The sequence below is a fragment of the Lissotriton helveticus genome, chromosome 5_1 (assembly GCF_964261635.1).
Source record: "Lissotriton helveticus chromosome 5_1, aLisHel1.1, whole genome shotgun sequence".
Taxonomy (NCBI): domain Eukaryota; kingdom Metazoa; phylum Chordata; class Amphibia; order Caudata; family Salamandridae; genus Lissotriton; species Lissotriton helveticus.
In genome coordinates this window covers 80548188-80574585 of record NC_136065.1, presented here as the reverse complement: position 1 = coordinate 80574585, position 26398 = coordinate 80548188, and the positions used below count along the sequence as shown (strand labels likewise).

At 45.0% G+C, this 26398-nt stretch overlaps 1 protein-coding gene across 1 annotated transcript in view; it reads left to right on the top strand.

Moving 5' to 3' along the window:
• The window catches only part of LOC144754165 (E3 ubiquitin-protein ligase TRIM39-like), a 78136-nt gene that overhangs the window by 12104 nt on the left and 39634 nt on the right, over positions 1-26398 (top strand). Inside the window, exons 4-5 of the mRNA XM_078641747.1 lie at positions 12523-12753; positions 17282-17304. Coding sequence (XP_078497873.1) covers positions 12523-12753; positions 17282-17304 — 254 coding nt within the window. The remainder of the gene's footprint in view (positions 1-12522; positions 12754-17281; positions 17305-26398) is intronic.

Here is a 26398-nt window from a genome sequence, read left to right as displayed (position 1 = left end):
AGGCCTTACAGATAGTCAAGCTTCGACCCACGCAAAAGACATTGTCCCAAATAAAGACGTCTCCCCAGACCCCAAAACCACAGGGGCTAAAAGAAAAAGAACTTTGGCGAAACATATCAGTCCTAAGAGGAAACCACCACCTCGCTTAAAACCACAACGCACAACCCGGAGCTCATGGATACAAGGCACGGCTGCCCCGGCGATCATAGTAAACACGGAGCCCACCAACACTACAATTGATACCACCATCAATCTGACCTCATCAGAAGCCGTAACCCACTCTATTCATACACAAACTGAGCATACAATAGCCCCGATGACTCGCATTAGACCCCGTGACATCTCAATTGACACCATAGTGGACTCAGTTTATGAACGTATGACAAACTTGGTGGATAAAATTTTTTATGCCCTTTTGAAACGCTTAAATCACTTGGAGGCTTTGATAAATAAATCAAATACACATATAAGTATACCCAAAGTCCCAAGCAAAACCAGGGGGGTTCAGAATACAAAGTCCTCTAGCGTAGCGAACACAAATACGCAACAGCAAATTGCAAATCCCATACCCTTTCTTTCCAATAATGCTAGTGTAATGTGCGGCAAACCAAAAGATAGCTTACTCATCAAATCTATCCCCAGTGAGAATCCTTTAACACGCACCATGTGGACTAATAACAGCAATTGTTTATATTACAACACCTCTTCAGCTAACCCTTTTGTTACCCACAACCCCACAACTCTGGCCCCTTGCAATCCAACTCCCCGAGTGCCACCTTCATCTCAGACAACCATGACATGGGGTCGTCCTTAGAGAGAAGGATTGATGTTCTCAACTTACCACCTGCAGCATGCCCCTATGTCCGAGTCTTAGCAGGCGTTCCCTCTTTGAGGAAAAACCAAACCGAGACTTGGGACCAACTCCGGAATAAAAGCGCCGACTGGCTACTTAAACATAAAGGCCTACGGTTGGCAAATGTCAGTGAGATATTAATGGGCGCAGGGTGGGCTGGGTAGGACCCTCACAGAAGAATATTAAAGGGGACTGCATCGTTAATAACTTTAGACAACCCCCACTGGTAAAACTGTTACTGTCAGTACAGGAATTCAATAACAATTTTCCAACCCTCATTTGGTCGTTGTCCTTAGGTTTTTTCTATAAACCAACCCTGGAACCGAATGCTTTTGTTATCACCCCTCACACCATGCATAACAGGTTCTCTGCTCTGTCTAGCTTAGAAAGCCTGGATTGACCGTCTTCCCGTTGTCCACCTGCTGCATCTGTTATCAATGGACTCTCCCCAGACCTTCTCGTCGATGCTACCCCTGAACCAGACGATTCAAATCTACATGTGCTTAGTTGGGATCGTTGCCGGGCTAGCCTCTAAGCTACACTCTAAAGACGAGGTCAATATAGTCAACAAATACGACATCCTAATGTTCCAAGAAACATGTTGTACGAAGGAACTATTCTTAGGAGGCTTTGTATGCCTTAACAGTACTGTACCTAGCCCTAAAGCAGGCCGTCCGTGAGGTGGACTCTCAACCTGGATCAATATCCTCGCAGGCGGGAGCATAAAGTCTCTTGGGACAAATAACGATAACTTCCAAGCAATGATTTACACACAAGGGGGTCAATTTGTGTTATCATCTTTTATAATAACGATTTGGTAACATTACCAAATATTAATTTATTAATTTGTTTGAATTTATTGTTAATTTCCAAAATCAGAAGGTGTATGACAAATTGGCTGGATTTTGTCTGGGTGGTGATTTTAACGCTAGACTCTAAGGACAACGGCCCAACTCCTATTTCCTTGGCTTCTGAGCCTCCATATAAAAGAGCGATGGAACTACTATATCACCTATCAATTTGCAATTTAATTAACGTGATGCAAATAGCTGACATACATCAAAACAAAAATTGCCTAATACCCACTTATAGGGGTTGTTTCTCTACAATCGATTACCTTTTCATATCAGCCTCATTGGAGGACCTTTTAGTAAAGGCAGAGGTCTTGTGTACCACGCAGGGTGACCATAATCCAATTTTAACAACAATCAGATTCTCTCCCAGACCCAGTCGTGTTAAAGAGCACGGGGCAAATAATTTAGTGGCCTCAACTGACAAAATAAGAGTAATTTGGAAGAGCATTGATAATAAAGCTCTATTTGCCAATATGATAAAATTACACCCACTGCTCATTGAAACTTGTTTTCACAATTAGTGATCCTAACCTAGAGATTATTGAGACATTTAGTAGCCTATGCGCTGGTATCAAACAAATGATCTCTAGACCAGCGTTAAACACCAGTGAGAAACCTAGATGGTTCAATAGCACCTGCTCGCGAGCAAATAGAGAACTGCGTGTAGCATCAGTGGCTACATCCAGGGATGTAACTCTCGTTAGATTATTACAATCTTGTTACAAAGAAGCAGCCAGGCTACGAAAAGACAAGCTTTTAAAAGAACGTTGGGTCAACCTAGCCTGTGCCGCTACACTTAATGACGGAAACCGTTTCTGGGCAGCAGTTAAACTATGAGATCCTTGGGCCTCACCCTTACTCCCCTAAGCTGCAACATAACCAGTGAAGCAAGGGAAGCACATTTTGCTAGGATTTACACAGCCCTGCCCAAGACTATGAGCACGTCAATTAGTCCTTCTGTCACTAGGGTTTTTATATCTGTGTCAGACGTTGAGGATGCCACACACCAAAGCGTAGGCAATAAAGCCCCAGGGCCGGACGGGCTTTCTTTTGATCTTATTAAACATGAACCGGACTTCTGGGCAACCCTTTTATGTAATGTTTTTAACAACTTAACAAACACCTTTATTCCAAGCACCTTGTCTACCAGCATTATCGTGCCTATTTTTAAAAAAGGAGATTAATCTAATCCTAGCTGCTATAGACCGATCTCTCTGATTGACAACACCTTAAAAATCCTAGGGAGGGTCGTGTTTAACAAAATTAGGACATGGTCCAAAAAGGAACAAATTCGAAATCGGTGCCAGCTGGGTTTTAGAAGCAAACTGGGAACAATCGAACAGTGTCTTAATTTAAATCTTATTATTGGCAAGTATACGATAGCACAGAAGTCACCTATTTATTTGGTCTTCATGGAGCTTACCTCCGCGTTCGATTTTGTCAACCGGTCACGCGTGTGGTCGGTCCTTTTAAACTACGAGTTGGACGAGACTCTGGTTTACTTTTTGGCACATTTGCACAGGGACTTGAAGGCGCGGGTAAGGATCAGTAATGATGGGGAGGTCTCAGGGGACATCATTATTGTTAGAGGGGTCAGACAGGGATGTGTACTGGCCCCTCTCCGATTCATGCTTCACATAAACAAATTACATAATGCTCTTATATGCGGATGATGTGGTCCTTAAGGGCCGCACTCCGAATGCATTATGCACTTTAGTTGGGGGTTTCGTGTCCTTTATGGCAGACCTAGACCTCTGCACACATTTTGAGAAATCCTTTATAATGACTTGTGGACGCGCTCACCTGGGGTGTCAGTCGTTTCGCCAGCCGTGAGGGGAACGGCTTTCCTTTTGCTCACAGAAGCAGAGGGAGCAGACCGGAGAGCGAGGCATTCCGACACCGTGCGAGGAACAGCTTTTGAAAACTACAGCCCCCAGAATCCCCTGTTCGGCGCAGGCCTACTGACGCGATAGCAGCGACGCCCTGCAGCACTAAAGCGCTCCCGCCCCATGCAACGTGGGACGCGCTCACCAGGGGTGTCATTTGTTTCGGCAGCCGTGAGGGGAACGGCTTTCCTTTTGCTCAGAGAAGCGGAGGGAGCAGACCGGAGAGCGAGGCATTCCGACGCCGTGAGGGGAACAGCTTTTGAAAACTACAGCCCCCAGAATCCCCTGCTCGGCGCAGGCCTACTGACGCGATAGCAGCGACGCCCTGCAGCACTAAAGCGCTCCCGCCCCACGCAACGCAGGACGCGCGCGGTCGGCGCCCGGGAGAAGCCCGGGACAAGGGCGGGGCTGTCTGTGGCCATCCGGGGCAGACCGAGGCTGGGTTGGGCCTCTGCCCTTTCATGTACTGATCCTTGAGGGAGTGTTGAATCCTGCTGGTGCTGACCCCCTGATTGCTGATACAAGAGATGGTGCCTTGGACTGTGAGTGACTAGGCGAAGTCGCCATTACATTGTTTCTTATTAAATACAATTTGTGGGGGGGGGGGGGGGGAAGCCGGGTGGCACGAGACTTTGGTTACCAGGGTTGATTGCATCCAAGTCACAGAACAATTTTGGGGACTTGTACTGTGATAGTACCTTTGAACCTGGGATTAAAAGTGTTGGCCGTGCAATATAATGGCCAGTACTGTGCAAACAAGATCAGCCAAAAGATGTCATAATATCTCACCTAATCCCAGCTCGGTGACCAAACAAAAAAGAGCTCTCCCACCCACAACTATACAGCCCACTGCAATTGACCGAATGTTGCAAAGGGCGATTGGGGTGGTTTCTAATGAAATAGAGCGAACGGAAAGACGCCTATCACTAACCCCAAAAACCGACCTGACTGCAACGACCCAAGAATCTGACAATGATAATACGGTTAATTCTCCACACAGTTTATTAGTCTCGCCATCTGTGGCAATTCCATGTGCCCAGAGGGTGAGCAATGTTGATTCTGTGAACACCAAAGCTGGGAAAAAGGCATCTACCAGAAAGAAAAAGGGGGTTAGTCTTAGAAAACCTAGGTCCAAGAAGTGCAAAACGATGCCTGCGCCGAATGTAGTAACAAATGTGGTAGGGGAGCAAGTTGGGCATGTTACGCAATTGCAAGTACCCCCTATCTGGGTGTCCCAACTTATTGTAGACTTACAGTCCCACTTCGAGCAAGTGGTTAACATCCAAATGAAACTAATAGTGAGTAGGTTGGACAAAATAGTAACCCTAGTGAAAACCAGGGGGTGGACTCAGGGTGGCAATCTACCTCCTACTACTGTAGCCAATTACAAAGGCCCCCGTCGTGCAAACCACCACTGCCATGGATTTACCATTATCCACATCTATCCAACAACCAAGTACCGGCGGTTTTCCCAACAGAAGTACCCCGTGTATAGGGAAAATAATCACTGTCCCGTCTATCACCACTACACAAGTGCTCAATAGCGGTGCCCCATCTAGAAGCACTCCCAGTATAGGTAAGGCGCCCACTGCCCCGCTAACTTCTAATATACAAGCCCCAACCCACAAGCAAACTACCTCTGAAGCTCCACCTCTGGGTCACCCAAAAGGGTTATCCCCTAAGGCGACTATTAACCAACCACCTAGTATAAACTTACCCCCCTGAGGCAGCCCCATATGTGGTTATACTTGCGGGAGTGCCAGAACTGAAGCCAGAACATACTGAATCTCATGAAGTACTAAGGAACAAGACTATGTTCTGGCTAAATAAGCATAGGCCGCTGCCAGGGAACGAACCGGGGGAAATCTTGCATGTGCGGAGAGTGAGTTGGCTGGGGCGCAGGAAAAAGGATATTATTGGTAATTGTGTGGTGGTCAATTTTAGAGACTGTAGATTAGTCACCCACATCTTAGGAGGTGGACTGGTAACCCACCCAAGCAATATAATACCCCTGCCCTTGGGTTACTTTTACTGGAGGGGAACCCGGAGTTATAATCAAGGCCCCGCGTACACAGGAAGAAGGGATACCCCTGACGATGGGATGGGACCACGCCCTTTAATGCACAGTGCCCCCTTAGATAACCCGGGTGCATTGATTTTAAGAAACAGTTTTGAACCCTTGATGTTTTTAGAGGGACTGGATTGACTAATGCCTATCAGAGGTCACTCCAAGAAGGTTCTAGGGGAAGAGGGAGGTCCTACCATCAACCATCAGACCCCACCCCTATCGCCCCTACCTAGCACTGACTGAGTCCTCCAGGGTTGAAGATGATTTGGGTTGGGGCTTACAGTCTACGCACAAGAATGATTCCCGGGATTTACGAACAATGGTAGAAGTGCCCCCAATAACTGAGCCCCCCTGTCCACACTAGCGTCCTAGGACCCCCGCTTGGGTCTTTGCCTGTGACACTAGGGAGTGAGGACGTATTGGAAGTAGATAATCCTCTTCGTCATCTCACAGAACAAATACCGTACCAGGTTTTGGAAGACCCACTGTTGATCTAAATGGTGAGAGACCAACTGTTAATATCTCTGTTACACCGCAGCCCACAGAAAGTTACATGCAAGGTGGGCTCAAATTAGTATCCTGGAACATAGCCGGTTTGTCAGCCAAGTTTGATAACCAAGAACGGAGGCAATACATCACAAGGTTCCAGATAATTAGTTTGCAGGAGACTTGGTCAGTAGATTGTAGTCCCTTCTATCCAGCTGGGTATAAACGTTTCTCTGAGCCCGCTCAGAAATCAGGGTCATGGAGAGCCATGGGTGGACTTTCCATATTTGTTGATTTACACATGGAGGGAGTGTGGACTAACTTAAATTGGATCTCTAACAATATGCAGGCTTTTGGGTTCGCTAGAAACGGGCTGAACATGATACTGATCAATCTGTATAATGCTGCCGTAACTAAGGGAAAAGAATCAATAATCCAAGAAGTAGACAGCAACCTTAGTATTGAGTTAGTTAGGAGGCATGGGGCAGTGGCCCCGTTTGTAGTATTAGCCGGCGATTTTAACTGCCACTTATGCCCGACTTTATTTCCCCCTAATGAAGAATGGTCTAGCTGCCCGATTGAGGAAGGTCCGCATCTCGAGCACACAAATGAAGACTTGGAAATAGGCAATGTATTAAAAAGCCATACCCTAGAACATACTATCGATTTGGTCACTATTGGTAGGGATGGCGCTGTCACTCCAACCTTTAAAGGTAGGGGATGTAGCTCGTACATAGACTTCATCATGGTATCAAGTTTATTCAAGGACTGGTTAATAAGGGTTGAGATCGGGTGGAACACATTTAGTGACCACAACCCCCTAGTACTCGAGATAAGGAATTTGCCCCTTAGGAAAGTTAGGAGGGGAGAGATGGAAGGCAGTATCGAGAAGGTAACGGACCAGGGAAGACGTCTGAGATGGTCTAAAGTTAATGGGGAGGCCTTCTATAAAACCCTAATAGAAACTAGGAAAGAACCTATCGGGGAGTGTCTAGACCTGTCGGTGGAGGGGCCGTCTCTTGTGAGGGCATTCGAGGAAGTGGCCCACCTGATAGACGGCGTGTTAAAGTCCACCACTCCTGGGAGGGTACACACTGTCCCGAGATGGTTCGATAAAGACTGTTCCCAAGCACAGAGGGATTTAAAAATCAGCCTCAAAAGCCATCCCCGGGACAAGATCAGAATTGCACAGTGTAGGAGCGCCTATAAAAAGGCGAGTAAAATCAGGAAGACCTCCCTTCAACTCCAAGCCTGGGAAGACTTAAGGGATGCAGCAGAGAGAAGAGACATGACTGCTTTCTGGAAAACAATAAATAAACCGTGTTTCCAGGACAATAACACCCCAGAAATTGGCACTACGATCTTGCCCGAACAATGGTACAACCACTTTAAAGGCTTGTACAATCACTCAGAGGAGAACAATTCTAATACAGGGGGGGGTGGTCAGTGGGTTTCCTCTGTAGAATTTTCTCTGGGAGAAATTACAGTGGCCATCCAGGGCCTATCACGAAACAAAGCTCCGGGCCCAGATGGCATACCACCGGACCTTTTCCTTAGTAATGTGGAGTTATGGGCTCCTATTCTTACAAGGGTGATAAACGTGCCTGTTGCAACTGGCCTACCGCGATCATGGTCGTCTGCTACAATAATCCCTATTTTCAAGAAGGGGAACAGGGACAAACCACAGTGCTACCGACCTATCTCATTGATAGATGTGACAGCCAAAATTCTGGGCAGAGTGATCTTAATGCGCCTTACAGACTGGGCGGAAGAAAATCGAATAATTACTGACGTCCAGTACGGATTTAGATCAGGGAGATCAACGACAGACCAGTGTTTGAACCTCTATCTGTTGGTGGCCAAGTACACTATAGCCAGTAACGAAGCGGTATACTTAGGGTTCATGGACCTTACCGCAGCTTTTGACCACGTAAACAGAGAAAAGTTATGGACCCTGATGATTAGGCTAGGAGTAGATCAGGGTCTGGTAAACATCCTGAGAGCATTGCACTGGAATACCTCTGCCAATGTGCGGTTTAATCTGGAAGAGGGCACTACAGAATATTTTCCCAGCAATAGTGGGGTTAGACAGGGATGCATCCTGGCCCCCTTTTTGTTCACGCTATATATAAATAACTTAGACCAGGCATTAAGTAAACTAAAGGTGGATTCCCCAAGAGTAGGTACTCGACCCGATCCGGTGCTGTTGTACGCGGATGACGCGGTACTGCTAGCCCGCACCCCCAAGGGACTTCAGTGTCTGATAGACGGGTTTGTTAGGTTTATGGACACCCTAGATTTATCAGCCAATCTTTCTAAGTCCTTTGTTATGTTGGCTGGTACTAAACCATGTAAGAAGTTCTCCTATAAGATATGTGCAGACAAAATAGGACAGGTACAAACCTTTACTTATCTTGGCCTGTTATTTGATGGTTTGTTAAATTTAAAACATTAATTGGTGAGCGATGTTCCACATTAGTGGCCTCGACTGGGGCCATAATGAACTATGGGCGGAGGCTGGGGAGGTGGTCACCAGAACAAATTATGAATTTGTATAGCTCAGTATGTGGCTCTAAAGCGACCTATGGCTCCGAAGTTTTGGGTTTTGTCAACATGCAGCAACTACAGGTGGAGGAGAACAAATATTTGAGGAAGGTACTCCAAACCCCAAAAGTACTTCGGCCCTGATCGTTCATACATGAGGAACTGGGCAGGCCCTATATTGAGGACCTGGTTAAGGTTAGACACCTAATGGCCTCGCTAAAGATCTGGACAAATGTTGAGGCTGACCTGAGTAGGCAAATTATTAGAGACTGTCTGGGTAGGGACAAGGGAATGAGAATCCCATGGCTAATGTACGTAAAAAATTCCTTTGAAAGAATTGGCTGTGAGGATCTCTTTACAAACCGAGTGGAAATCGTCCCCCAAGACAAATCCAGAGTTAAGCGAATATTCCTGGAGGAGGTAGCCTCACGTAGGGCAGCATTGGAAGGAGGCAAACCCACAGTCTGCGCGCATAGCCTGGTCCAAATAGGGGAGGGCATGGAACCTTATCTCGCTCTTATGCCTAACGCAGAGGACAGATTTTTAATCACCCGTTTTAGGCTCAACCTTTTACACCACCTACTGGCTGACCCACCAGGTTTTACTCTAACTGTTGAGCAGAAGGGCGCCTGCAGCTGCGACAATCGGCAGGACTCCCTTCATTTTGTATTATTATGTCCATTTTATGTATTACCTAGGCGTAGATTTTTAGTAGGTATTTTGAAACAGGCCAAGTTTCGACAAGCTAAGGTTGCTCTACTATTCTTGCAAAGGGCTAATGACCCCCTCTCGCTGACTTGTGTTATGAATTTTATCAAGGTTGCTTTAAGGCTGAGGAACACAAGAGGGTTGTGCTGACTGAATTTCGTGCTTTCTTACTTTATTCTGCAGTGGGCATGTGATGTTTATGAATTGTATTTGTTATGGTGCCTTTTTAATTGTGTAAATATGAACTTTTTTGGTGTTTTTTAACATACCGAATAAAGGATTATTGATTGATTGACTGACTTGTGGCCCAAAAAAACACTGCATCAATTCAGTAACCTCAGGTCATGAACGCCTACTACGCACTCGCACTTTTCCCTATTTGAGTTTAGTATTTTCTGACACTGGATCTTGGGCACCCCATGCTGCCCATAGTAGAAGTACGTTTTTAAAAGCAACTAACTCTATTCTAAGTCTCCCTCAACCAAAACCGGCAGAGGTAGTTTTACCCTTATTAAAGATCTACAAACCGCAGTGTATCCCCACCGCCACATATGGCGCTGAAGTCTTTGGTTTTATAAATTGCAGTGGGATCTAAAGAGAGGAAAATAGATTTTGCAGGAAACTTCTAGGGGCGCAACTTTCCTCCCCAAATTATGTAGGTCATAAGGAACTCAAATTGTATTATATAGACGATTTTATCAGGTCACGCCCAGCTATATTTTGGCTAAAAATCTGGCTAACCCATCAGCAACTTTAACAAGGGAGATCATTGTAGACTGCCTTAATTGCGACAAGGGAGGATCCATACCCTGGCTTTTCGCTGTTAGAAAAAGCCTAACCAGCGTGAACCTTGAACATATCTTCTTAAACCCATTAGCACTAGAGGATATGAATAAAAGAGTCCTCATGGGAGCATTGTATGAATCTTATAACATCGAAACACATGCCTCAGAGCGCCTGAAACCTTCAGTCGGTAGGTATATGTCCCTCCTGGAGTTAAATAGCCTTCAAACGCATATGCCATCTAAATACCTTCTGAAGAGTATTGGACGTTGGGGAGGAACCTGATTTTTCGCCTTAGGGATGGCACTTTAAAATACTCACTTTGCTTCCCTTTGGGATTTAACATCAATCTTGAGCAAATGCCCTGCCCGTGTGGCACCGGCAGCAATCAAACGGTAGTAATTTTTCTGTAACTTTTACGGAGAGTACACAAAACAATACTTGATTCCGTATTTTAAGGCATTTGCTAATATTGATTACAGAACAGCGCACCTTGAGATACTTAGACTTGAAAGTGACAATCTGATTTTCCGTGTCAGCTCGTTTTTGAGAGCGGCAGTCCGCTCACGTATTTCTGTGAGCAATCTTGAATGTATTAAGGGCACTCGAACACATAGAATTGTTCTTTTGTATGCAGTTACTTCTATCTTCTTAGTTGAATACCAATTAAAGGGCTACTTGTAGGCCGGATAATCTTAAAAGCCTAAAAATGTAATTGCACTTAAGCTATGCTGCTAATATTGTTAATAACCAATTGCACTTTATTTCAACATGATGTTGCTGCTACATGTCTGTCCATCTCCCTTTTAATGTGCTAACATTTTAACGCCGTTATCTGCTTATCAACTTGAACATTTTTATTATGATAGTTTTGTCTTATATTATGACCTTTTTAATGTTGTACACAATTGTAGTCTTTTTATATCGAAGTTCCTTTTAACCAAAGCTTCTATGTACCGTGCTTTTTAACAAAGAATTGTATTACTGTTGATGGTGTTTGAACTGTGCTTTTATGGATATTTGTATCCGAATAAAGAAAATTTAATTGAATTGAACACACAGGCTCCTGATCTAAGCTGCAGTGTGACATACCTCACCTGATAACTCACAGCCTCTTATCTTAGAATAGGACAAGATGTCTAACCAATCTCCTCACTCATCTTCTACAGAAACCGCTGAATTACCTTCAGAAACATTGATTTATCTGGTAATTCTGCATTTTGTAACAGAATGCACGTACATTATTTATGATTTTGAACGTGAAATTCCCCTTCACTCTGAATGAGGGCCATTGTAGGACATCCCCTCAACGCCTCCTTCTGGGCAAACACATTCATTGTGCTGGCAGGACAGGGGCAGTCCGCACTCCCCAAATCTTGTGTCTTCCATCCCAAAGGGCTGAAACTTCATGGCACCACTTCTTTTACATCATCTTTTGACTTCAGCCTGTCTCTGGGTGTTTGACTGTATCTGCCTGAGGGCGTTCTGTTCCTTTGCACTCGCTTCATGGATCGAGCGTCCCTGCCCCCAGTAGGTTCTCTTCCTTGCACTCGCTCCATGGATCAAGCATCTCTGCCTGCAGTGGATTCTCTTCCTTGCACTCGTTCCATTAATCGAGCGTCCCTGCCTGCAGTGGGTTCTCTTCCTTGCACTCGCTCCTTGGATCAAGCGTCCCTGCCTGCAGTGTGTTCTCTTCCTTCCACTCGCTCATGGATCGAGCGTCTCTGCCTGCAGTGGGTTCTCTTCCTTGCACTCGCTCCATGGATCGAGCGTCTCTGCCTGCAGTGGGTTCTCTTCCTTGCACTCACTCCATGGACCGAGCATCCCAGCCTGCAGTGGGTTCTCTTCCTTGCACTCGCTCCATGGATCGAGCGTCTCTGCCTGCAGTGGGTTCTCTTTCTTGCACTCGCTCCATGGATCGAGCGTCTCTGCCTGCAGTGGGTTCTCTTCCTTGCACTCGCTCCATGGATCGAGCGTCTCTGCCTGCAGTGGGTTCTCTTACTTGCACTTGCTCCTTGAATCGAGTGTCTCTGCCTGCAGTGGGTTTTCTTCCTTGCACTCTCTCCATGGATCAGGCTTGTCTGCAGCTGCACATATTCTGACCTCTCTATAATTCATGAGATGTCTGAGGGAAGGGGGAGGGCAGGAATGTAAGAAGGATGGAAGACGATAGAAGGGAAGGTAGTAAGAGATTGCAGTTCCGAAATTAGGAAAAGCACATTAGTGGTCTGATTTTTGAAGGAACTCTCAGCCCTAACATCCTCCTCCTGAACTTAGACTCTAATGATGGCTTGTAGAAAGCTTTTTAATATCTAAACAACTTTTCTTTGCTTCTGACAGAACAAGCTAAGAACTGAGAAGAATAAAATTGAATCTGAGTTTGAAAAGCTGCGGCAGCTTCTGAACGAAAATGAGCAAGCACTGCACAGAAGTCTGGAGGAGATGGAGAAGAAAATCACCATGGTAGAAAATGCAAATATCACCAAACTGTCCAATCAAATCGCCTCTCTCAAGGCCCTGATAACGGAGATAGAAAAGAAGTGTGAGGCACCGGCGTGGGAACTCCTGAAGGTGAGATACTGTTTGGGAAATAAAACAGAAGAAGGAAGTGAAATATTCATATTTTGTGTGCATTATTAAATGTATGAGCGGAACACATATGAACTCCTGGCAGGGTCAATGCACAGTGACCCCATGCACTCTGAGCCACACACAATGTACAGAGATGGATAATTTACATTGTCCCACTTGATGCTGTGAGCCCAACTCAATATACAAACTGTGAAATGTACAGTGACCGTTTACAGTGTGATATACAAGTTAATAACCCATCTATATACAAATTATTTATGTATTTTATCTATTGGGAGAATGCAACACATCAAGCAATTCCAGTGACAGTAAATAATATATGAATACCAAGGAGCAAAATGTGTTAAAAGTTAGATAGAAATGGAAAGCTTAATGAGTGACAACACCTGAGAGAATTGGAAAGAAACCAAATTTCTCCTTTTCTAAGAAATTTGAAAACATTTCTGTTCTAATGCGGTTACTTTTCTCCTGATGTAGGTGGTCACCAAACTGATTGTTAGGGTGAACAGCTATATAACTAGGAATCTGAAATAGGTAATGGCAGCTCACTTTGTTTTTTGTCACCACAGATAAAGATAGAGATTGCCACAGAAAACTCTTTAGTTTGAAGAATAGGGACAATTTATTATGACGGGTAACCCTTGGTTATATTACAGAGTGTGCAAAATTAATGCCCGCAACTTGCTGCCCGCCAGCAAAATACATTTGATTTATGACTGTATTATCTTGACACCCTGAACAGCAACCAAATTCCTCAACAATATGGCTTGGGATAGGATTAGAGGTATAAATCTCCTTATTGTGGTCATACGCTGTCACTTTAACAGTGATGCTCTGCTCAAATAGTTTGATTAGTTTACAGCCAAGAAGCTTCCCGAGTGGTAGCTACATGTAAAGGGCACTAGATGATGGTGACAGAGATTATCCAGGACATCCATCCAAGGTTGACCGAGAGCATCCCTCGGAGGGCGACAGAGAGCATCCCTCGGAGGGCGACAGAGAGCATCCCTAGGGAGGGCGACAGAGAGCATCCCTCGAAGGGGGACAGAGAGCATCCCTCGGAGGGTGACAGAGAGCATCCCTCAGAAGGCGACAGAGAGCATCCCTCGGAGGGCGACAGAGAGCATCCCTCAGAGGGGGACAGAGAGCATCCCTCGGAGGGGGACAGAGAGCATCCCTCGGAGGGGGACAGAGAGCATCCTTCCCAGGGTGACAGAGAGCATCCCTCCCAGGGTGACAGAGAGCATCCCTCGGAGGGGGACAGAGAGCATCCCTCGGAGGGGGACAGAGAGCATCCCTCGGAGGGGGACAGAGAGCATCCCTCTGAGGGTGACAGAGAGCATCCCTCGGAGGGTGACAGAGAGCATCCCTCAGAGGGTGACAGAGAGCATCCCTCTGAGGGTGACAGAGAGGATCCCTTCTAGAGTGAAAGAGAGCATCCCTCTCTGGTTCGTACACACATGTAATTCAGCAGTTAGTCTAAACAAATGCTCAAATGCCATTTCTGCTTCTAGGAAAATTATAGATAATAAACCTATGCTTCCCTTGGTGACCAATTTGGGAATCAAGCCCACCACCACCAATGTAGATAAAGTTTGGCCCATAGTTTTGCATCAGTGAAGAGAAATGAAATGGGACCAGTTAGACCCACAGTCCAAGGGAGGCTCATCCTTCTTACAAGAGAGGACCACTCTTGCCCCCTGCTGGAATGATGGACCCGGACCCGTTGATATGACCTCACGACTCATTTTAGGATGCTCTCCCATGGCCTTTTGATTTAACCTCTCTTGTAATTACAGGAAAGTGACTCCTGACATGTTGATGAACCTTTTTTGTCATCAAGGACGATCTGTTGATGACCTTCAAGGGGTCCTATGCGTTTGGTTTATCTGATGATAGTGGCCCTCTGCTTGCTACCACCCACTAAGGCAGTAACTCTACTGACTTCTGATTGGAATAGACCCGGCTTCTCCAATGAGGAGCTTGTGAGATATTGGTATCTCTCCAGCTTCCTGCAAGTAGCTCTCGTGTGTAGCCCAAGCTTCGAAATTAGACGTTTTTGCTTGGTTGAATTAATATATGTGTACTAGAATTCTGAAGCCTGTATTTGAGATGAATATGTATTTAGTTTCAGAACTCATGAACTGATCTTTTGAGGAAAAATTGATTTCTAAAATATATTTAAAGCTGTTATTTGAGTGATAAATCATGATGCTTCGGAGAGATGTATTAATATGATTACCAAGGGCCGGGGGTATTGCACCCGTGGCTCTCATGTATTACTCATGCAGCTTTCGAGGGATGTATTATTAATATTATTACCATGGGCCGGGGGCATTGCACCTATAGCTGTCATGTATTACTCATACAGCTTTGGAAAGACGTATTATTAATATTATTACCATGGGCAGGAGCATTGCACTTATGGTTGTCATGTATTACTCATGCAGCTTTGGAGAGACGCATTATTAATACTATTACCAATGGCCGGGAGCATTGCACCTGTGGCCGTCATGTATTACTCATTCAGAGGCATTCCAAATTGCTGGTAATCGTGCACGGGACGACCACTACTGTGATCTTGTCTAACGTGGTCACTTTTACAACACAAATAATAGTATCTCGGGAGCTTTTCTTTGATCATAAGTGGGTCTTATTACAGAAAAGGTTGAAGACCCCAGCAATAAACAATACACAGATGTGGGGAGCAGTGCCTTCAAAGATGGTAGAATTTCAGAGAAACATGTAAATAGAAACAATATATTCTTTTTATATATCAAAAATTCAATGTTTACTAGAAAAATGTTTTTCCTTGACACATTCTGAATCATATTGAACGTAAAACACCATTTACATTATTGATGGTCATGAATTACTATAGTAGTCTCATGTTCAGCTCTTCCTAAAAGCTCTGATGTCGCAGAGTATTTTATCACAAATGCTGGTCCTCTGAGAGTGGTCATCAAGGTGCAGTCAATTGCTGTGAATCAATAAACCACTGCACCGCACACAGGTTTCACAGTTGTTAAATATTGATCTGAAAGTGCTTCACAATTATTTCTTTAATAGTTTATATTCTCTCAGAGTTATTTTGTATTTCTGATGAGGACACTTTCCATTCGCCAGCTGTGAACCTGGCGTCACCCTCTAAACAGTGCGTTTGAGTCCTTATACTGACATGAATTTAGCCACGTCGCATGTAGGTCATAGACAACTTGTCATAAAAAGTCCAATATTCCAAATCCTTTGCTCATACCTGGTTCTTCTTTAAACGTTAATAGAGGGTCTCCCATCTCAGCCCCTTCAATCCACCAGCTCACCCCATTCTGGGATGAATGAATCCAGTAACTGGCGGGAGCTTCACAGAAGCAGATCCTTCAAAAATCCATAACTGCACAAGAGGTGGTCACAGTTCTTTGTTCTTCCTTTGCAGCTGTGATCTTGTTTCCTGGATGACTTCCACTTACATGCACTCCTCTAGTACTCCTTCTGCCCGTACCTCCTCCTCCTGCAGGGCACTCTTCTAGCCCCCCCTTCCTTGTACCTCCTCCTGCAGGGCACTCTTCTAGTACCCCTTCTTCTTGTGCCTCTTCCTGCAGGACACTCTTCTAGTACCCCTTCTTCTTGTGCCTCCTCTTGCAGGACACTCTTCTAGTACCCCTTCTTCTTGTGCCTCCTCTTGCAGGGCACGTTTCTAGTACCCCTTCTTCTTGTGCCTCCTCCTGCAGGGCACTCTTCTAGTACCCCTTCCTTGTACCTCCTCCTTCAGGGCACTCTTCTAGCCCCCCCCCCCTTCTGGCTGTACCTCCTCCTGCGGGGCACTCTTCTACCCCTTCGGCTCTTAACTACTCCTTCATGGCATTCTTTTAGTAATGCTTCTGTTCGTTCCTTACTCTTCTGAAGTACACTCTTCTAGTATCCCTGCTGTTCGTACTTCCTCCTGCACCGGGATCTACAACAAGGACTTCTGGCAGGTTGTTCACTGTTAATGTAATAAAAAAGTGGTAGAAAACGAAGGTGGAGCACAACTCTCATAGGGGTGAGCTGCCTCTGTCTCCTTGGCACTGATTTTACTCATTCTGAAGCTAGGGGTTGCAGAAGCAGTGCCAGGGGTCACAAGGGGCAATCCAGGAGTCGCAGCTGCAAACCCTGGCAAGCCCTAAATGATGCCCATGCATGTGACCCTGTTGAGAACATGATACAATGTGTCAAGTGACTCCATTCAGAATATCAGAATGTGCTGTGTTTTGTGACTCCATTCAGAATGACACTGTGCTGTGTCATTACCATTCAGAATATCAGTTTCTGCTGTGTCATTTGACTTCATTCAGAATGTCACATTCTCTGCTTCGGCATGCGATGTCACAGAATGTGCCGTGTCATGTGACCCCAGCCACTGTTTTCTAATTGTAGATAGATCAAAGTGTTTCACTTCTAAAAATACTTCCATAACTTTAACATCTTATCTGGAAACTGATTTCACTTTGATTGTTTCTCTGTTTTGCAGGATGTCAGAAGCACCCTAAGCAGGTAAGGTTGGTTTATCCTCCTCTCAGTGTGTAAGGAGCAAGTCTCGCTACTGCAGTGTGTAAATGCCACTACTAAGCTCACACAAAGTGCTAGGAATCTTTGAGGTAAATACCTTTTGATTCCTCTGAAAACTTAAGTCCTCTGAAAACTCCCTTGTATCATTAGGACATGCTCTTAAATGTTCCTAAGTCCCTGTGAGTCATCAGAAAACTCCTTTGAGTCTTGAAATAATTGCTACAGAATGAGCTGCTGTCCTCACAAAACATATTTGTATCTATAAAACTTAACTAAAGTCCTCAGAAGAGTTCCCTGAACAGACAGAAAACGAAGGCACATTCAGGAAACTTTCCCTCCGGTTTTCCTCAATTCTGAGTTGTGCACAAACTCATTCAAAGTTTCCTAACTACGACAGAAGCAGCTTGTAAGAAGCAAGATGGCGGCCGCGTAGTGGTGGCCGTTTGCAGTGAGAGGGCGAGGGCATGAGTAAAACCGTGTAAAACTGGAATACCTGTAAATATTAGTAATTTTATAAACCGGTGACCGGGAAAGCCAAATGCCAAATGATTAATGCCTGTACCTGGCGGGTGCTCTGGGTGAAGATATCGAGATCGGCGATAGTGGTTGGAACGCCATTCACCTCTTGCTGGAGGATCCATTTGAGGAGGCGGAGCACAGTGAGTGGCCTGGAAGAGAGACTACCGAAGAGAAGCCGGCAGAGTCTGCGGAGCTCGCGGAATTCGTGGAGTTCGCGAAACAAGACAGGAGAGATGCCTCCAAAAGCGGGAGCAAAAGCTGCAGTGGCAGCGCGGAAGAAACCCGAGATGGAGGAGGTGACACCCGACGAGGAGGAGATGTCCCGGGAGTCACAGATGTCCATGGAGGAGCTTGCGAAAAAGAGCAAACAGAGTACGGCCAGGACCCGCCAGAACACTGCCTCCATTGCAGAATTATTCGCAAAAAGCGGTAAGGAGAAGGGCACGAAAACTGCGCTGGAGCCGGATGTGGGGGGCCCAGACACTGCGCGTGGGACTGCAGGCATAAAGCAGGGAGAGATTGCTGGTGCAGGCGCCCCACAAACCCCCCCGCAAGGAAGGCTATCAAAGGGGGCCATGAATCTCACGCAACATTGGAGGTTCCCAAGAAAAATCGGAAACCATTAGATCAGGCGACACAAGGGAATCTGGCTGCTGTGGGTGAGACGGCGCATACCGGTATCCAGACCCCCCAGGTAACAATAAAGGTCCCACAGGTCCAACGGTACCCCGGGGTGCCTTTGATAGACACAAACAATGGCAATGAAGCCAGTGACTTGTTAATAATGGATAATTTAGACCTTCCAGACACAGGAAGTGTTAAGAGTATCCAGGACTCTGAGAAAGAGAAGGACCCCAGTGAGTGCTTCTTCTCCGTATCTGAAGGCGCGGAGTGGTCTGTAGAGGACGAGGAGCATAGCTCTTACCTGGAGGACAGCAATTTAGAGTCGGAAAGTGACCCGGAACAAGAGCATGCAGCAACCGCAGTTGAATCTAATGTAGGGCCAAAAGTTCAGGAGCTGCCACAACGTGATCTGAGTTGGGATCATTCCTCCGCAATGCTGTTACAGGGTAGCCCTATTTTGGAAGCTTCTCATCCCCCAATCCTGGAGGTGATTCACCAGGCAATTTTAGCACACAGAGAGGAAGCTCGCCAGGATAGCCGTAAAGCCCAAGCGGCAATGAGAAAAAGGCAGACTGTGGTGAGAAAACTCCCTAAAGCCTGTGCTAACGTGGGGGATAGAGTCTCTAACCTTGAGGAGAGGGTAGTCTCGACCGAAACGGAAGTAGCGACGGCCACCAGTAAAGTCGAGTCCCAAGGCGCTCAAGTTATTGATATACAGTGGAAATTAGAGGACTTGGAGAACCGGCTCAGACGGAACAATCTCAGGATCCTGGGAATTCCTGAGGGTGTGGAAGGGGCTGACGTAAGAGGCTATGTCATCAAATTATTTCAGTCTGCATTTTCCGAACTGTCAAGTTGGAATTGGTCTGGGGAGATACAGAGGGCGCATCGCACACCCTTCAAAATAAGACGCACTGCAAAGGAGGGAGATAAACCAAAGGCGATTTTGATTTTTTTGGGCAATTTTATTCTGAGGCAAGCCATAGCTGATAAAGCGAGACCTGATGCGAAGAGGGCAAGCGAAGGGATTTCGTTTTTCGTACGCCCAGACTTTTGCCATTCGACGGTCGAAAGGCGCTGGAGACTAAGACAATTGATAAGACTCTTTCAAGAGAAAAAGTTGCAAGCATATTTGATAAACCCAGCGCAGTTGAAAATAATCAACGAAGGCCGGACACAATATTTCTCCTCGGAAATAAAGGCACAAGAGTATCTGGACTCGCTGGGCAAGCAATGATTGAGTTTTCTCTATTTACTCTGTGTTCTGAGAATCAGGCTGGAGAAGTAAGGTACAATGGGTTATAGACGGGTTGCAGAGGGAAGGCTTGGTGCAATAGGCTTAATAGGTGTCACGGCTGCTGCTATATGTATATATTTTTCTGTCTTATAAGTTAGCCCTTGCTGTTTTCACTGCAAATTCATCACATGCTCAGACGCGTTCTTAGCGCTTCATGATGGAGGGTGGGGGGTTAGGGGGGAGGAGGGGGCTGTCCGGGAGGGATGGGGGGCAGGGCAGAGGGTGAGGGGGTGCAAGGGAGAAAATTCTAAATAATAGAGATTCTGTTACTATACAGTTTTGATTTGCTATATGTTTGGGTTTGTTAAAGGTGTAGTGGAGACTCAGATACAAATGTTACAAATGTTACAAAAGCAACAAGGGACCTAGGCGGAAAATGTAAGCGCCAAAATGATGAATATTAGAATCTGCACGATTAACATCGGGGGGTTGAACGACTGGAGGAAACGTCAAAAGCTTGCTCATTTTGTTAAACTAAATGGAATTGATGTATTATGTCTCCAGGAGACACATCTGCCTTGGGCAAAAAGGAATTTGATGGAAATAAGAGGCTTTGATATAGTAGCTTGCTCATCACAAACCTCTTCAGTAAGGGGGGTTGCAATTCTGGCTAGATCATTCTTGGGGAGGGGCTAAACGGTGTAAAGCTGACTGCCAAGGAAGATGGGCAATAGTTGAATTAAGCACGGGATACACACTATGTGTGATATACGGCTCCAATCAGGATGACCCTGAAATTTTTGATGCTTTAGAAGTGGACTTAGCAGGCTGGCCTACCCCAATTATAGTCTGTGGGGATTTTAATATTTCTGCTGACTGGATTAATCAGGCGTCATACACAGGACGTAAACCCAGAGTATTTCGGGCACTCACTGCTCTTATATGCTCACATGGCTTGAAAGATGTTTGGGGGTACAAGGAGCCAGCCAATCCTGGTTTTACATATTTTTCAAATCCCTTTAAAAAATATACAAAATTGGACTATTTCTTTATTTCTGCTTCAGAATTAGGGAAGGTTAAGATTAAGAAACTACCGAAAGTAATATCGGATCATAATCCGTTGATATTGTCCTATAAGGTGGGAACTATAGAAAGGGTTAAATCTAGTTGGACGTTTGAAAGAAGGACGGATGTTAGATTTGTAGATCATCTTAAGAAGTGGACTGTGGAGTTCTTTAATGCTAACCGCTACAGCACGTCAAGGAATGGAGTGTGGGATGCATTTAAAACCGCCCTAAGAGCGGAGACCATAAGCTGCTCTGCAAGATTTAGGAGGGAGGGTGATAGACTCATGGGTTTACTAACAGAAGCAGAAGAACAGTATGTGCGAGATACTGTAGGTGGAGGGGATTGTGTTGAGAGCCAACAGAATTTGGCAATTATAAAAGCAGAGCTTCAGAAATTAGTAACACAAAAAGCAATTAGCGATTACCAAACCTCTAGGGCAAAACTTTATGAAACTGGGGAACAAGCGGGGAGAGCACTGGCACTGAAAATTATACAGGAGAAGACTAAGAATGTGATCTCTAGTATAAAGGAGGGGGGGGACGGGCTATACGGATCCGAAGGATATTCTAGGAGTGTTCAAAAACGTTTATCAATTACTGTATAACGAAGAAAGGGAAATTAGCAGTAGCTGTGAGGAGCCCCGGGATAGGGGCCCCGCTCTAGCTGAACAGGAGAGAATAGAATTGGATAAAGAACTGTCGATGAGCGAGATAAGAGCGGCGCTTCAGGACCTAGCGGTAGGAAAAGCTGCTGGCCCGATGGTATTCCTTTGGAGGTCTATAAGAGTATCGAAATGTAGATTGCCCCTATGTTAATGGATCTTTTTAATGGGATTTTATATTCAGGCAATACACCAGATTCATGGAAGGAAACAAATATAATCGTGTTTCACAAGAAAGGCAAACCAAAGGAAGACCCGGGGTCATACCGCCCAATCTCGCTCATAAATGCAGATACAAAGTTAGATTCAAAGGTGTGGGCCAGGAGATTGGGGAGGATTATTGGGGGTCTCGTCTCTCCGTGGCAGCATGGGCTTGTTCCTGGGCGAGGTACCACCGATCACACCAGGCGAGCTATAGCGCTGTTTGACACCCATGCTGTCTCGGGGTGGGGGGGGGGGGAGCTATGGCCATGATCCTCCTCGATGCTGAAAAAGCCTTTGACCGCATGGTATGGAAACATCTATGGGGCATATTGGCTGGCAGAGGTTTTGGCTCACAGGCTTTGAGAGCCCTTAAGGCAATGTATCAAGACCCGACAGCTCGAGTACAAGTAATGGGGGAGTGCTCGGATGAAATCATAATTAGGAGGGGGACTCGCCAAGGTGTCCCTGCTCCCCGATTCTTTTTTCATTATGTATTGATCCCCTGATTCAGAAGATTCTTGGTTGCGCGCAGATTAGCCCAGTAATGCTTAACGGCTATGAAAATAAATTATTGGCGTATGCCGATGATTTGGCAGTCATTACCCCTGATCCCGATCAAGCGCTACCGGTATTGGTGCAATTAGCAAAGGAATTTGGCACTCTGTCTGGGTACTTATTGAACGAAGGAAAGACGCAAATAATTTGTACCAAAGATATGAGCAAGACAGATGCCAGATTTGTTGATTCAGCGGTATACCTGGGGGTGAAAGTAAAAGCCTCTGTTGATAAGATTATTGGAGACAACTATGTGCCCCTTATGAGGAATATAGAGGCCGACCTGAAAAGAATTGATGTATTGCATTTAACCCTGATAGGTAGGGTAAATGTTTTTAAAATGTCCATGTTTCCAAAGGTATTATACCTGTTCAGAGCTATTCCTCTCTTTGTAGAAGAGAAACTGATGAAAAAAATTGGAATAAATATTTATTAGGTTTATATGGCAGTATGGAAAGATCAGGCGCTCCACTAAATATATGTCATTGCCCCCAGAAAAAGAAGGATTAGCTATGCCGAATCTTAGGCTTTACCATTGGACATGCCTGTTGACCCAAAAGACCCTTCTTTTTCAACCGGAGGCGATCTCTGATAATATTGATGAAGGCAATATGTCTCCACCCTCTATTTTTGAGCTGTTATTGGGGAGAAAAGCTTTAGGCTTATTAATGTCTGAAGTAGATTGCCGTTATTATAAAAGAACACAGTATAAGGTGGTCGAAGGGGCCTGGCAGGTCTGGAATGCGGCTCAATAGATGTTGAATATTCTTAAGATAAATTCTTACCTCCATCTGTGGAACTCTAGTCTTCTTCCTCAACTGCACTTAGATAGGAATAGCCTGATTTGGAGGGAGAAGGGAGTAATAACCTTAGGCGACATTATGACAGGGGAATCTCTTTTGGGGTTTGAAAGTATTCAGCAGAAGTACGGTATCCCCTCTAACCAATGGTTTTTGTATGCCCAGATAGTTAGAACGTTGGCGACAGTAAGACCTCGGATTTCTTTGGGAAAGAGTAATACACTGATTGAGTACCTGTCAAAGGGGGGAAAAGGATTAAAAACGTATATAGCTTTCTGGTATCTGGGATACAGGATGATATGGAAAAAAACGAGACTGCCTTAGCGGTAAAATTAGGTGACCCAGATGCCGATCTTGATAAAGCCATACTTTTAAACAAAAAGCTATTCCGCTCATCAAACCTGAGGGCACAGCATTACAAGACTTTGTTTAGTCTATATTATAGCCCAGCAAAGCTGTTTGCTTGGGGGGCAAGGGGAGACGATAAGTGCCCCAGATGCAATCAGGGCCTGACGGATTCGGCGCATTTGTTCCATCTGTGCGATAAGTTAGTCCCAATACGTAGGGAAATCATGAAATTTTAGGAGGGAGTATTAGCCGTAATAATCAATTTAACCCTAACCCTGATGTTATTAGGTACGGATAACAAGTTGGGACTGGAAAAAGATGCAGAAGCTCTGGTTTTTATTTCAGTTGCGGTACTTAGGATTCTTATCTCGGCTGGATGGAAGGATACTGCAGCTCCATCTTTTCAAATGTGGCTGGCCCGATTGTTGGGAATACATAATATAGAAGCATGCTTGTATGAATATAAGGGAAAAAAAAAAAAAAAGAATTGGGGAGGAATATTTGGGCACCAATTAAAAGGTGGAGAGATTTAAGAATCCAAAAATCGTAGGAAAGTGATATTGTTGTCTATTCAATATGGTTTTTTATTCCCTTTTAATTCATGTTTGTGGGTATTCTATTGATATTTACAATGTATTAATCAGATTTAAACTAAAGAAATGATGTAACACCTGTGTTATCCTTTTACAATGGCATTTACGGCCAGATGTAGGTCGCCCAATACCGGTCGGTAACGGCCGAAATTACCGAATTTCGGCCGTTACCGACCGGTATTGGGCTTTTTAGATGTAGGTGGTATTTTTTAAGGATTCGGTATTTTACCGAATCGGTAATTTAAGGATTCGGTAAAATACCGAATTCTTAAAATACATTCGGTAAATTACCGAATCCAGGATGTAGGGAGCACTCAAGTTGGTGCATTCCTCAGTTAAGGATTCGTTATTTACCACCAACTACAAGTTGGTGGTAAATAATGAAAACCTTTGAAAAAGCATTTATTTTGCTTTTCTAACAGTGCGATGTGGCAGACATACATGCCCTTAGGGCATGTACGTGTGCCACATGTGCACCCATACACAATTGAGGGGTGCAACAGGGTGTCAAAGTGACACCCTGCCACCCTTCAATGTTTTCCCCCTTTTACTGAATCGGTATTTACCGATTCGGTAATACCGATTCGGTAATTACCGAAACTTACCGATTCGGTAATTTTTAACGAAAAATTAACTACATGCCATTTACCTTTTCTTAAATACCGAATCGGTATGATTCGGTATTTAAGAGTCGGTAAACTGGGATTACCTACATCTGGCCCTTAGACTTTTATAATCCATGAACATCTGTGAAGTTGATTAATAATGATGGTGTGATTGTTTACAATGAATTGTAGTTATATATATATATTTTTTTTTGTACCAGAAAAGTCTCAATAAATATAATAAAAAAATAAATAAATAAAAGTTTCCTAACTACGATGCCAGTCTTCAAAGCATTCCCTTCTGTGTTTCCAAACGTCATTGAAATGTAGTTAAAGCCATGTTCAGGCCTCATTCTTTAGTAAATTCCCTCCAATTAGAAGAGGTCTTGTCCAGTTGTCATAAACTTCACTGGAATCCTCAGATGTGCTCCTCGTCCTAAGAAATCTCTCTCCAGTCTGCAGTGACCTCCCTCCAGTCCATGGCATCCTCTTGAGTCTTCAGAAGCCTCATTTCAACCCTCAAACCACTGCCCAGGTCCCTGACCACTCATTCCAGGCACCAAATCCTTCTCCAAGTTCTCAGAGACCTCCTTGTGTGTCTTGAAAAGCCTCATTTCAATCATCCTTTTCTTTTATGGTCTTTATTTATCATTTTTTGTAGCAAAACAGATTCAAACAATAAACATCAGCGGCTCAGTGTCATGTCATATATCATTGAAAACATGGGGTGTGGTCCTGGAGCATCAGATCATTGTCATTTTTCATTTCTGAAAAAAGATAAAGAGACATTTGTTTACAACTATTGCACCGTGGTCACACCATTGCCGAGGGTGTCTGTCCACACACGTCTCCGTTCCTGTGGGCAATGGGGGGAGGGGCTGACCCTAGCCCTCTCAGCCACCTTCCCTCACCTGCAGAGACTGCTCCTCACATCTTAATTTTCTGTGGAGTGTCTCCATTCCAGAGGGGTCCTTCCACGGGCCTCATTTCAATCCTTAAACCTGTAAATATGTTTCCAAACCTTCACCAGGAGGTGACACTCACGTGTGCTGCTTGTTTACTGACTGATCTTGTTTTTTTTTTTTAAACTCTTTTTATTAACAATAAAACCAAAACAAGGCAATAGAACGCGATACAGCTGGATACGTGCTCAAGGAGGGAGGAAAGTGCATCAGCATGTATTACAAGTCATCAGTGCAGAAAGGGCAGGGGGGCATATAGAGGAACGAAGTCACAGTGCATTGATACATTAGACAACACTAGGAATGTCGGGTCAGGGGGTATGAGGAACATCCAGAACTTCAGTGAGGGGAGGTGTGCATATTTCACCTCGGTATGTGTTCCATTGGCTCCAGATCGTGTCCCACTTACTCGGCCTGCCACGCGCCACATACACCGTTTTCTCTCTAAACATACAGCCGTCCCTGCTGTTCTCTACTCATAACTTTAGCAGCGTCCGTGACCAGTGCCCTATAGTCAAGTTGTTTAAGACTGAGAATATGGATTTTATCATGTGTGATACTCCGCTCCAAATCCCCTTCCAACTCAGCAATCTCGGCCTCGAGGCGGACTACCACCTCATTTTTGGTTTTCTTGGCACCAGCAATTAATGATAATGCCTGTCCACAATTAACCGTCTTGAAAACCTCCCACAGTGAAACAGACGAAGACACTGACCCCACATTTTCAGCAAAATAACAATCCAGAGACTTAACCAACTCTGCCCGGGTTTTGGGGCTACGGAGATACCAAGGATTAATCGGGGCCACTTGACCCTCAGCACCCGTCTTCATATCTATCGATAGCCACAGTGGAGAGTGATCTGAAATACCTCTGGCCAGGTGTCTAACTTCGCTAATCGAAGA